Here is a 13,496-nt window from a genome sequence, read left to right on the forward strand (position 1 = left end):
CGACAATTAAATTGGATTACAATGCTTATTTATTACTGTTATAAGAAAAAGATTTATTACGACTATGAAATAACCGTTACGATGAGGACATTTCTTTTTACCGCAAAGTACCTCCTTATAATGTAATCTTTACTACTTATTAATTTCGAGTCCGTCGTACGTCGCCCCCTCACTCCCCTCCCGCACGACGCGTGAAAAAAGCGTTGCACAAAATTGCTACATGCACATTCGAAAAGCGCTCCGAAAAGCGTTCTGAATGTCATGTATAGATTACATCCAAATTTTGACAAATTTGAGGCATTATGCGCATACTCGAAATGTTGCACGAAATGTTGTAGAAGTTCTAATAGTTTTTTTTATTTTAAAAAGGTTAAATTCCATATTACTTCCTTCGTCCATAATTAATTGGTACCGACTGTTTTGCAAAAAAATCCCTGTAAATTTTTGAAATAAACCTGCAATCCACGTTCCATTGGAACTTTTGCGAAAAAAACCATTGTTTTTTTAAATCAACGCGCAGTCTGAAGATGTGGACTGCAGGTTTATTTCAGAAATTTACAAGGGTCTTTTTGCAAAACAGCCGGCACAAATTAATTAGGGACAGAGGGAGTAGATATTATTTGGGTTGTCTGGCAGCATGACTGCTGGACCGGGCCTCCCACAAATGGGCATAATTAGGCTCGGTTGTTAAGCATACAGTACGAACGGAAACTATACGAGTAATCACCCGTTATATCGTAAGGCATATATTCCAGCAATCAAGCAGCAGGAGCAAGCTGGTGCCCCACGATCCCAAGTTGGAGCTCAAATTCAAGTTCTGACTATAGAACATGAAACAAATACCAAACGACTTCATTGCATAAAACAAGTACCAAACGAGTTCATTGCATAAAACAAGTACCAAAGGAACCATTACGATGGTTTTACTAGTACGCAGATACACTAAAACTTTGTGCAACAGCGATGGAACTCAGTGGCCATTTTTCCAATTCGTTCAATAGCTCCCATCTGGGCCAGTTGCCAGCAAGCCTCTTTCTACAGACCAAATTCCTGCATATATGACCGCATGGTTGTTTCTGAAGCTTATCTTGTGCCTGTATCATATAAAACAGCTCAGGATTAGACAAAATGACCTGCAGGAACACTGGTTTTCTTTTCAACAAAAGATTGAAGACAAATGTTGTCCTTTGGTAGCACAAAACAGCAAACAGAACATAGAGCGATAATGAATCGAGATAGGGAAAAAGAACTAAGAAAATACTTCTAAAAGTTTGTTTGACCGCATATTATTCCAGTGTATTTTACTTTTATTTGTCGTTCTAGAAATCGATCAACAAGTTGTTCGACATACACATTTGACAATTATTTACCTATTTAGATGCTACCAAATAATTTACAGGGGCACCATACGCAATTCATGTTCGATTTTCATTGAATTATACATACCCAAGTTACTCCCTCCGATCCACAATAAGTGTCGGGGATTTGTACTAACGTTAGTACAAATTGCACTAACTCTCCGACACTTATTATGGATCGGAGGGAGTACATATATCTAAGGCATATATAACCAAGGTGTATGTTCCTAAGTTGCATATAAATACCCTGGGTATATGTAACTTACATTTTTTATGTCAAATCTACAAATAACATTCATGCATGGAAAATCTTAGATGCTTATATGTAAATTAACGGTGAAAATTTATGTATGCTGACTACATAGATGATACAAAGACAGCATCTAAAAAAGAGTGCATGAACTATTAAATTAGCCCAACGGAAACTTGTAACAAATGGCACTCAAATACCCTATATTGTGCTGCATATGGCTAGGAGTATGTTGAACATCATTACTTGAATGCATGTCCTCGGACGTTAAAGTAAAAATGCAAACTTTGCCACACATGTCCATTATTCGAAACGTGTTGTAGATCCTTCTTAACCACCATTATAGAAAATCTGGGAAGTCCTCTAAGTTTACTCGTACACCAGTTCCTCTATTCTATTAGTAACATGTCTGCTTAACATAGAAAAGCAACACAATGTCAGTTAAACATAACTTACTATTTTTTTCATACTATGCCCTGGAGCCCCATGAATTGTTTTACAACCTGATGTAAAAAGTCAGACAGCACAGTTTGGAATAGAACAGCCGTCCCTCTGATTGCACACAATCATCGTAATCAAGCTAACATGCCTGAATTAAGTCCACTAACTTGTAGAGCCGTCTTGTAGCAAAAAAAAAAAGAAGGGAAAACAACCTTGAGCGTGTAGCCATAATTAGCTAAACTCATTCGGACCGCCCTAAACAACAGAGTAATATTGCAAGGCCGTAGCAGTTAGCTCGTTCAAAATTAACAAGGGGCAACCCTATTTACAAATCAGTCCCAGTGAATTCTGCGGTCCTAACAATTAATCAGCTTAATTACTTGGAAAAGTCAAGACATTAGATTGGTCAGCAAGTAGGAAAACTAGGTCCACAGGTACAGGGTTTCATTTCATAAATACTCAACATATAGGATAATTAAGCAGACTATTAATTCATATAGATAGTCAGACAAAGACAGAGCAGATACTAGTATAGCAAAATTACCTTTATCCTTACAAAGGTATTTGGAGATTTCGCTGGTGCAGCAACGCGTAAGAGTGAAGTCTTTTCCAGTAACAAGGTCTGCGAATCCTTGCAGTGTCTTGTTCCTCATGTCAAGAGCAATCACCGCATCCGTCTGGGGGGTGTGGCAGGCCTTATGCAGCAGGTAGAAAAATTCACCATCCATACTCATGGTGGGGATACCAATGAGGTGTGCCGGTAATATTGGCTTTGAGGGGTTGTCGTCGGTAGTGCGCAGACTAGGCAGCGGCCCAGAATGCATTGGGTCAATAGTGATGTCAGCAACATCAAAGGTGCAGTCAGGATGCCAAGCTTGCGATGGAACAATCGGGATCGGTAGGCTCCATGTGGTGGCCTTCCAGGCTATAGCTCTACTGGAATCAGCGTCCACGAGCTTTCTCTCGAAGTTTTCGATCTCGATGCACTTTATGGAATCTTTAAGCAGGCTGACGGTGATGTCCCGAACGACGTAGGGGTGGCATTGGAGGAGGAGTTTCCAGTTACCCCTAGCTGGCGGCGGCAGCGGTATGTCGACGAGGTCGGGGCGATTCTCCTGGAGCACATTGCAGAGAAGGATGCCGCGCCAGAGGTCAACCCAGCCGACCATGCCGCGCCCGAGTATGATCACCTTGGTGGTGGCATGATACGGCAAGAAATCCAAAGGGCACACCTTGTCCCTCAGTGGCTCTGCCACCGATACCACCTTGGAGGTCCAGCCGTCGAGGGGTTTGGAGGAGCGGTACAGGTAGAGATTGAACTCCGTGTTAGGCGTCGTCACACCCTCCTCGGTGCGGTACCTTGTTCTGAGAGCGGCGACGGCGTACTCGTCGCCGCCCAAGCTGAGGAGGGCGACGTCCTTATCTTTGAAGTTGTTGGGGTAGGGGTGCGGAACAAGGTGCAGCGATGGGTTCCGAGGGTGCGCCCTGTAGAGGAAGTAGTCACGGCCATGCGGAGTGGACCATTTCTGGTGGAACAGGGAAACGCGGAAGAGGATGAGATCGGAATCCACGGCGACAACCTTGGGAGGCGCCCTGAAACCGCCGGGTCCAAGATCTGGGCAGAAGACACAGAAATGGGAAACTTGGGGCGGGCGAGCGGTGAAGAAGGACACTTGGATGCGTTTGCCGGTGCTCGTGTGGCTCTCGGCCGAGGTGGCGTTGCTGTAGTCACCCATGTAGCCATCGATGTCGAGGAGGACCCAGTTTGGGGCGTCGTCGCCATCGCCCTCGGGGAGCGGAGGTGGAATCAGAGCGGTAGAGGAGGAGGAGAAGGAGGCGGCGGCGGCGGCCATGGAATTTTGGGAAGGGCGGACAGAGAGGACTCATTCCTACAAGTTTCCTACAAGTTTCAGAGAAGCCTGAGGAATCATTCCTTGCCGCATAAACTCCATCTACAAACTTACTTGCCTGTGGAAAACATGCACGTCAGCTCTGTAACAGTTGAATTGAGGGTGCATCAGATCATATACCTCTGAATACAGTATAGTTTTGCTTTTTGATTGGACAAACTTGTCAGCCTTCTCTTTAACGAAGATCGAATTATAACGGACAGGGATTTCATCATCACGCCATATAGGCTCAGACATCTTATCAACCTAGAGAGAGATAATAAATCAAAGCTATGTACACGAACATCACATAAGAGAATACAGAAGGTATGCGTACCACATTAAAAATTTGCTGTAGCAGATCTAAAGAAACTGATTCCAGATCAGGATGAGAAGCCACGAGTACTCCAAGTACATCTTCCTCAATTCCTAATAGATGTTCTCTATAAAAAAATATTCTGAAACTCTGGAGCCTATGAGGATACACAACACAACGTGAGATGTGGTCTACCTTATATGTATTGATAGACAAAAAAATATAAGGAATTTACCTCAAAAGCTTTCAGTATATCCATCGATAACGTTACACCAGTCTTAGCAATGTTTAACTTGTTATGCTTAAGTGCCCATCTGGCAAATTCTATTACAGATTTTAATTGCTGAAACAGAGCAGGCAAAAGAACACAAATATTCAGGTTTTGCTTTACAACAAAACTCTCCAAACATCTGTAAGATGTATTATTAAGCTAGAATATACCTGTAAAGGAAGCTGAGTTAAAACTCGCGGACAATGCATACAGGCTTCGTCAAGCAACAAGAAGAAATAAGAATGGTGCTCTTCATATGCGGCTGACTGTACCAGAATAACATGAAATCGAATTATCAGATGTATGAGAATAACCATAATAAAACAAACTTGCCTTTTTACCTTATCGGGACAATTAAAAAGAGTTTCAAATACTCTGTGAACTTCACTGCACCTACATAGTATATACAAGTAAATTATAACAGAGTTTAATGGAATTTTCCAGCAAACAACGATGCATGACCTAAACATTGAGAATGGAACTTACTTTTTAATAATTATCTTTGATAAAGACAGAAATTCAGAAGTCATCGGGCCAGATGCATCTTGCATATAATCAGTAAGTGCATCATGCATAAGGGGGATGACAAAACGGTCTTCTAGCTCCTTGAATTTTTCAGCCTTCTCAAGGAAAGCTTCCACGAGCTTAAAAATTGCATTCTTGAAGTATCTAATTATTCAAAAACTACTTAGCAATATCGAAATATTAGCTGTAGAGGAAGGCAATGTGCACAACGTATACCTTAAGGTCTCTTCAGAAACCCTAGCATTAGCATCCCTGCAAATGATTATGGTGGTAGACAAATAGGAGGTGTGTAAGCAAACATTTCAACCAACACAAGCAAATTTGGTGGGTTACATGTAAAATACCTGTATACCGATACAATGGTAGAAAAAATAATTGATATTCTCTCATTCAAGACTGGCCCAACCAAATTGACACACCTGATGTTTTCCTATAAACACCAAGAAATAAACCAAATTAGTACCAAAGCAACAAACGACATTGCAGAAAAAGGAAACTAAAAGCTAAACTGATATATTGACCTTGCTGGGTATTCAAAATAACACATCGCGTGTTCTAATTACACAACCATTACAATGTTACACAAGCATAACTGACTGAATTAAATATCAAAACTTATGGAATTAAATACTGCTTTACATATCCATAGTCGAAAAGTTTAACTTGGAGTTTTCTAAAACATCATCTATTTACGAACAAAGGGGTCCTTTTAATATATCTTGATGTGCGAAACATCTACAGTGGCAGGCTTCACCAATAAAGGTAGTTCATACTTCCTTAAGATGGGATCGATAAGAACTGATGATCAGAATCCGACAAGGTATAACGGAAGAACAAAGGAAGTCAAGTAGCCTAGAGCAAGACAAAGGCAGAATAACAGCCTAAAAGTGGGGGGGCAGACAGAAACTGTCTCACTCAAACTGGCATTTTCAAATGCTACCCGCCCTTCCCCTATTTCTGCATTTCATTCTTCTATTCCTTCTGCTTGCTTTTCTAGTTAAGCTGCTCATACTACTTGAAATAGACTAGCTGACCTAAGTAAGCTCAGGTAGCATAAAATTTAACTTCGAAATTACTAGCATTTCACAATTGCAGAGAACACATAAATAAACTGATGCGCATAAAATAAAATCGACTTACAAGAAGTACAAATCTAATTAAGCAGGATAATTAGTGTAACTGTTCGGTATTGCGGACGAGCATAGGTTATACCTCAAAAGTTTCAAGAAATTCCACTATAGTATCAAGATTGTCAACAATGGGCAGTTTATTCGCCATTAATGCTTCACTAAACTTCGCCAGAACAGACTTCAATTGCCAAAAAAAAAAATTAGCCAGAAGAGAAGGCATAAAGAAGTTATGATATTGCAATTTAGAATACATCTAAAGATAAATTAAGCTAACACGTACCTCAAACGGAAGCAAGTCTAGGAGTTTGAAATGATGAATAGATATCTTTGTCAACAAAGAGAATATGTAGGAATACTTTGGAGCTTCCATTTCCACCTGACCTCGCAATATAAAATAACACATTATCATATACTCCCTCCGTTCCATATTCTTGTCTCAAATTTGCCCAAAAATGGATGTATCTATCCTAAAGTGTCTAGATACATGTAAGATTTTGACAAGAATTATGGAACGGAGGTAGTACATGATAATAACAGTAAGTACCTCAGGACGAGTAAAAGCAATCTCAAATATTTGATATATTAGTTTACACCTGCATATAACAGACAACAAAAGAATAATGTATGCGAACAGAATTCTTTGGCACTGCATACATCTACTCAGTACGAATAGTTAACCTATTGATCAATAAGGATCTAAGCACATACTTACTTTTGCATGATATTTGTCGATAATAACTGAAATTCTGGCGGCACTTCCTCATGTGCAATTTTAAAATAATCCTGCAGTACCGTGTTCATAAGAGGGACAATGCAATCCTCCTCCAGCTGTTCAGACATTTCAGATTTTTCAAGGAATGCATTAACCAACCCCAGAACTGAAGCTTTGATGTATCTGTTTATTGAAAAAACACATTAGAAAGAGGTATAATGAAGGTGCAGAGAAATGCAATTTATACCTTAAACCCTTCAAGCAATCTTCAGTGTCAGATGCTGCTTGTCCACAAATGCTAATGTGCAATAAATATAAATTGCATCAAATAAAACTAGTTTGGAATTCTCTCCAACCAATTTAAACATTTCAACAAACATAAACAACTTTGTTAACTTGTAAGTTGAATACCGATAGACTTCCAAATGGTCAATGATGATAGTGGGCATTGGAGGAGTAAGGACCGGCAAACTTGATTCAGCAACCAGCCGAGTGTTCCTCTGTGAACACAAATTAATACACCAACTTAGAACCAAAGCAACAAATGGTACTTGTGATAAATGAAACTAGAAGCCTAATAACTTTATTTTCTGTGTATTCAAAATTGCAACAGTATGCTTCACTATTATATCGTTTCGTGAAGCAAAACTTATTTTGAGTTAAACACTAAAACTGACAATGTATTTAAAGTACATGCTCAAGGCCTATCATTTAGATAGGATATATTAGAAAAAATATTGCAACCAGGTCTCCAATTTATTACCTTGATTGAATTAGTGACCTCTGTGGTTAAACCTCTTACAAGAAATTCCGGACCATACTGAAACTGAACAATTATTTGAACGAGATCCTGTGACATACAAAGTCAGGAATGCGATCATCAGAAGAACATGGACAGATGATACAAGATAGTATGCATATCTGACTAAGAAAGATTACTTTATTCCCAGCATTCGCTGCCTTGGTGTTTCTACTAGATTCACCCTCATCATTCCCACGCAAGTGCAGCTGAAAAAATAACAACAGAAATGTAAGATGCCTTTGGTTGAGCCTGCAAGTAAAATTGTACATAACTAATCAGAAATCCACCCAACTGTAATTACACCCTCAATGCACAATACATACCTTTAGGATTTCCAGTTTGTTTTGTTCAATTTCTCTGAAATGGCTATCAAAGAAAATAACCTTGGATGGGTCCTCCAAGTCAGTTATCTAATGATCATGGAAAGAAAAAGGAACAAATCAAAAGACAATAAGGAATGCAATTACGAGTTGTGAAATAGGCTATGACTTACCACGGTCAACCTTTGCCAAACGACCTGCTTGAGTAAGCAGCTTGCAGCTGCATGAAGCACATATAACGTTCCACTATGCTGCATACGAAGAATGAAAAGCGACTATGAAACAACGAAACTACAAGCTAAATAAAGCAAACAGATATAAGGAATTGATAATTTATCTTACAACTGTGATGGTGCTAAATTTTTTTCCCCAATAGAACAGAGAAGCATGCTTTGATTCCTCTTCCACAACTTCGCTTATTCTCTTGATCAAACATGAAACACTGCCGATAAAAGAACAATTGTTAATGAAAGAGTCTCACGTTGCCTGGTCCTTTACACCTATCTAAGCATGCATACCTATAAGGGCTATGTTGACTAAGGAACTGATCAATTAGTGTCCCTGCAAACGCCGGCAGAATAGTATGACTAAAGATATTGAAAAAATATGCATAATAAATCAATAACAGAAGACTAGCTATGCTCACAGTTCTCGTCAAGCTTCCCTTGGGACTTTTTCTTTTTCTTTAGTAGGGTTCTAAGGAGATCAAAACAGCCTTTGGTCTTAATCGCTTCCTTCAGTTTAACATTCTAACACAAAATAATATAGACAAAACATTAGATATACTGATAAAAAAAGGAGAGCAAAAGTGAAGTGTGAATGACATGAAGCAAACGACCTCAGGATCCAACACATGGCCATGATAAATTTTGACATTAAGATCTTCTGACAACATGATATGTTTATGGAACCTCCGATCCTTGAAAGTATCAACCCTGCATAATATAGTTGAAACTAGACATTAGGCTATCTAATGTTCAAAACAATCTGAGGCAACCTTAATTCGCTAAGCATTGATGTCCAAGGCCGGAGCCTCATCACAAGCGCAAGCCTCAAGTACAGCAGGGTCTGAAATACCCTCCATCACAACTGCCGATGCTCCCCTGAAGAAACCATTGGCATCACGGCAAACAGCTGCAACAGCGCCGTGCGGCTTCCCCTTGGCAACAGCCGCATCGACGTTAATTTTCAGAAAACCTTCAGGGGGAGGAATCCACTTCGGAACTGCATGAGTTGGAGACCTCAGCCCCACCTGTGACCCGGCAGTGGTAATACCCAGCTCCGATAACTACTTGTTAATGAAAGCATGAGTTGACAACGGACTTTGAAATTCTTCCTCATGAATGGCCTTCCTCCTTGCCCACCATATAGCCCAGAGAGTAACCAAAATCTCAATGAAGGTGTGCTGACTAAGCGTGTGGCTCAGGGAAAAAAGCCAGAGCTTGGTATCTAGAGTTTCATCACCAAACAAAGGTAGAGCAGCATCATTCTCTCGAAGAGACCACACACTTTTTGCCATGTTACAATCAAGAAGAGAATGTCTCCAAGAATCAACAGCAGCATTGCAGAGAGCACATACCGGTGATGTCGCCATATTCCGTCTAGCCCGCACTTGACCCGTTGGCAGAGAACACTTCGCCAGCCTCCACGCAAAAATCCGCAGTTTTGATGGCACTCTAGTCTTCCAGAGCCTTTTCCAATCTTGCTCTTGCTCTTCCGTTTGTGAATTTTCAGAATCACTATCCAGCCAAGCAACACGACGTCGTTTAGTTTCAGCCATCATGCGATATGCAGAACGAACTGAGAAAATCCCAGACTTTTCATAGTGCCACGCCCAGAAAATTTTCCTCATCGATAGCAAACCGGGCTGGAGTTTTGTCGTTAAAATAGTGAATAATTACCGACGTACTCTGCTCGGAATATAAACGTCGTCTCCATCGATTGCCCACATGGATGACCGGACGCGGTGGGCTGACCTGCCGCCTGATCTGGTCCGCGTGATCTCCGGACACGTACGAGACGCCGCCGACCTGGTCCGCTTCCACGCCGTCTGCAAGCCATGGCGCGACTCGCGACGCTGCCACCCGCTGTCGTCCCCCGGGACAAGCACTGCCAAGGCCCAGCTGCTCCTGCCATGGCTCCTCGCGCCGCCGCCGCCGGCCGATTCGAAAGACCCCATGATCCGGTTCAGGTGCGTCTTCTCCGAGTCCAGCTACCGCGCGCTGCCGCCCGGTGGACCGTTGTCCGCAGGACCCTCGCGACCAGCGTCTGGCATACCGAGTTCTGCTTCTGCGCCGCGTACCACCGCGGCAAGATCCTCTTCACCGTCGACGCTCGGCAATGGCGCGTGGTCGTATTCTCTGGCGACGAGGACGAGGACGTGCTTGTCCCGAGCCCGTGGATGCTGTACGAGCGCCGACATTACCCGCGCCAGTACAGCTACGCGCTCGAGTCCCGCGGCGAGCTCCTCTGGGCGGCGGTCCAGGTCGACATCTACCAGTCCGGGAACACCGGGTCTCCCAGACGGTGCACGCGCTATCGGAGTCGGAGTCGGAGGAGTCACCAGCGACGGAGAATAAGAAGAAGAAGAAGAAGAAGAAGAAGCAGCTGCGGTGGGTGAGGAGAGACGGGCAGAGTCTGACGGACCGCGCGCTGTTCCTGGGCCACCCGAGCAGCTTCGCCATGGACGCCTCGCGGCTCGGCATCGGCATCGGCGGCTGGGCCTACCTGGTGCACCACGACGGCAATAAGGCCTCGCCGCGCGAGCAGGCCGGCGTGTTGAAACACAACCTTGTCTCCGGCTCCGGCGAGGCGGAGTTCCTCGAGCGGCTGCCCCAAGGATGGGCCGGCGGCGGCGACGGGAGGCACTTCGCCTGGCTCGTCCCGCAGCCCGCCATGGCTGCTCCAACAGGACCATCCATGGTTGGAAACATGGAGAGGCATTATTACGGGCCATGTTTCAGGGTGGCGGTGCATGCGCGGCCTGCCGCTGACGGTGAGGAGCTCGCAGCTCCGGCGGTTCTTGGGCGAGCACGGGAGCGTGTCGGAGGCGGAGGTGGTCCGGTACAAGAAGACCAAGGCCTCGCAGGGGATCGGCTTCGTCACCATTGCCACGCGGCATTCCAACCAGGAAGACGCCGTGGATGCTCTTGATGGATTGCTTCTGGATGGGATCAGGCTGCAGGTTAGCTTGGTCAAACCCAAAGATGGGGGGCAGCGGTAGCAAATTTGGCCTCTTTAAACTCTTGGCAAAATTAAGTTCCAGTTTCTTGCCAATAATTTGGGGAAAGTGATAAGACTATTATCTTTTCAATTTAGCTGGGAAGATCGACCACAAATTGCTTAATTGCTGCCCTTGTGATCTCGTTGGAGCAGCTGCTGTAACTTGTTACTAATTTGCTGTAATAAGGGAATTCTAGCTAGATAACGTCATGAAAAGACAAGAAGAAAACAGGATCAGGAAACGGAAACGAAGCGCAGAGCACCAGCTGAGAAATCCAATCATCGATCCCTGGATAAAAAGAGCACTGCTGCTGGATATGATCCAGCTGATCACATATCTAGCTGCATCCATCCTTGTTTTAGCATGTCAACGAATCAGGAACAAGTCCATTAGCAATTACTACTCAGTTCGTATCCGATTCCGAACTCTAACCGGGAAATCTCTAATAATCAGTTATAAGTTCGCATTCCAATTCAGACTCGTATCCAATTTGACCCAAAACCGACCACGGTATATATATTGTGATAGTTAATCGGAATTAATTAACCGTACGTGAGTCGCTAGATCGATCGCACAGCCCTGCTTTGGCTAGCTATAGTACATCCATGGCCATGGGAGAGATCTCGTGGCTCCCGGACGACATGCTCCGTGACATCCTCCTCCGCTTCAGGGGCGACGCGGTGGCTCTGTTCCGATGCGCCACGGTGTGCAAGCGCTGGCGCCGCCTCGTGGCCGACCCCTCCTTCCTCCGCCGCTGCTGGCCACACCATGATGGACGCTCCCGCTCCTCCTTGGCCGGCTTCTTCGCTTTGGTACGGCTGCGACGCGGGCGACGGGCCAAAGAGCCGTGCTTTATTCGGGCGCCGGGGCCGCCGCGGCCTTAAATCCTTCATCCCGGCCGCCGCCGCCGGCCTGTTCAACCACGCCGTGCCGCTGGCCTGGCGCCATGGCCACCTCCTCGTGCGCCTCTCCCCGCACGGCGGCGGCGACACCGCCGTCATCCGCCTGGCAGTGTGCGACCTGCTCACCGGGGCATGCCACGTGTTCCCGCCTCTAAACCCCGCCCGGGAATTCGTGGTCCACAACAAGGACGGCTATGCCATCCTCACCGGCGCGGACTGCGGACAACGCCGCTCGCCGTTCTTCAAAGTGGTAGTCTTCAACGTCGCCTACGTAGATGGCACCCAGGATGATGGCACGACAAGACGACGAGAGCACGGATGTTCAGGCGGCGCCCGAAAGATGTCTCTGCACTAAGACGGTGGAGCTAAGACACCCGGAGGGCGGGAAGAAGGCCGGAGTGGTCAAGAAGTGTGGCAAGCTGCTAGTCACCGACAACCAAGACAACGTGTATGCTGCCGATCTCGGAACCGGGACGATGGAGGAGGTGACTGCCTGGCCTGGCAGACGCCGCTTTAACCGCGATGACGCCGATGAGGTCGTGCCCTTGGAGATGGACTGGCCGGCGACGTTTGTTTCTCGACTTGGAGATCGAGCACCTTGAGTAGCAAAGGTTGCTTTGAGCTAGTCTGTTTCGCTAGCTTGGGAAGGAGATACCCCATCCATTACAAAATACTCCGTCTGATCCTGAATTGAATTGTTGTCGAAATATTACATGCATCTAAACGTTTTTTAAAAATAGATACATCCATATTTGGACAAATTTGAGTCAAGAATTTAGGATGAGAGGGAGTAGTACAGTACTTCGTATAAGATTTTCTACATATGTGCTAAGTCAGATTTTCTAATTTTGGCCAAGTTTGTACCAACATCTACACCTCTAAATTAGTGAATCCTTCTTGATATGTATCTTAGTAGCACACTTGCTGAATATGTTAGATAATTAACCCCAGTTCGAACACACATTTGTAGGTGGCATTTTAGTCCGCACGTACCGGAATACTCGTATCGTCTTTCGAGCTCATGTCTAGAGCGAATTTTGTAGCTTTCCAAAGACAAGTTGGATTGGATGAATTTTCTATCTCTGCGCCTGCATGCAATTTGAGGACGGCATCATCTTGAATGTTGTATTTGATCACTCGAATCAAATCAAATCCGGCCTTATCTTCTTCTACTGTACGCTTTGTTGAGTCTTTAATAAGTACTTTCTCCTTTTCAGTTTATGAGGCCTTCACGCATCCTTCTTTTTCAGTTTATGAGGTTTTTTGTGATATAAAACTTATGTTACATTAGTTAGATCTTCAACCTATGGATACGTGGAGGCTCCATAAACTAAAGAACAGCCTCGGATTGTCAGCC

The 13,496-nt window shown here is 44.3% G+C and overlaps 2 protein-coding genes and 1 pseudogene across 3 annotated transcripts; 1 reads left to right on the forward strand and 2 right to left on the reverse strand.

The window, feature by feature from the left end:
• Window positions 1-831: 831 nt before the first annotated feature.
• On the reverse strand, window positions 832-3,972 carry LOC100838990. The gene is made up of 3 exons (XM_014898773.2): window positions 3,630-3,972; window positions 2,594-3,534; window positions 832-1,094 (listed from the first exon to the last, which is right to left on the reverse strand). The coding sequence occupies exons 1-3, from the start codon at window positions 3,830-3,832 to the stop codon at window positions 1,084-1,086; spliced, it is 1,155 nt and encodes a 384-aa protein (XP_014754259.1). The 5' UTR covers window positions 3,833-3,972; the 3' UTR covers window positions 832-1,083.
• A 22-nt stretch (window positions 3,973-3,994) lies between these two features.
• LOC106866099 (protein EXPORTIN 1B-like) lies at window positions 3,995-9,711 on the reverse strand. 2 transcript variants are annotated; one of them, XM_024458340.1, is made up of 24 exons: window positions 9,594-9,711; window positions 8,853-8,949; window positions 8,661-8,763; window positions 8,533-8,575; window positions 8,357-8,456; window positions 8,188-8,265; window positions 8,018-8,104; window positions 7,832-7,900; window positions 7,656-7,742; window positions 7,304-7,392; window positions 7,140-7,190; window positions 6,893-7,075; window positions 6,725-6,773; window positions 6,461-6,556; window positions 6,263-6,358; window positions 5,395-5,480; window positions 5,267-5,302; window positions 5,012-5,194; window positions 4,867-4,918; window positions 4,696-4,791; window positions 4,490-4,597; window positions 4,276-4,411; window positions 4,080-4,205; window positions 3,995-4,017 (listed from the first exon to the last, which is right to left on the reverse strand). In XM_024458340.1, exons 2-22 carry the CDS (start codon window positions 8,907-8,909, stop codon window positions 4,382-4,384), a joined length of 1,779 nt encoding a protein of 592 aa, XP_024314108.1. In that variant the 5' UTR covers window positions 8,910-8,949; window positions 9,594-9,711; the 3' UTR covers window positions 3,995-4,017; window positions 4,080-4,205; window positions 4,276-4,381. The 2 variants fall into 2 exon arrangements, with proteins under 2 accessions (XP_024314108.1, XP_024314107.1); XM_024458339.1 differs by lacking the exon at window positions 9,594-9,711 and adding an exon at window positions 9,092-9,115.
• A 2,084-nt stretch (window positions 9,712-11,795) lies between these two features.
• Window positions 11,796-12,759, forward strand: LOC104583388 (annotated as a pseudogene).
• The last annotated feature ends 737 nt before the right edge of the window (window positions 12,760-13,496 follow it).

Source organism: Brachypodium distachyon, chromosome 2, assembly GCF_000005505.3.
Source record: "Brachypodium distachyon strain Bd21 chromosome 2, Brachypodium_distachyon_v3.0, whole genome shotgun sequence".
NCBI classification, from domain to species: Eukaryota; Viridiplantae; Streptophyta; class Magnoliopsida; order Poales; family Poaceae; genus Brachypodium; species Brachypodium distachyon.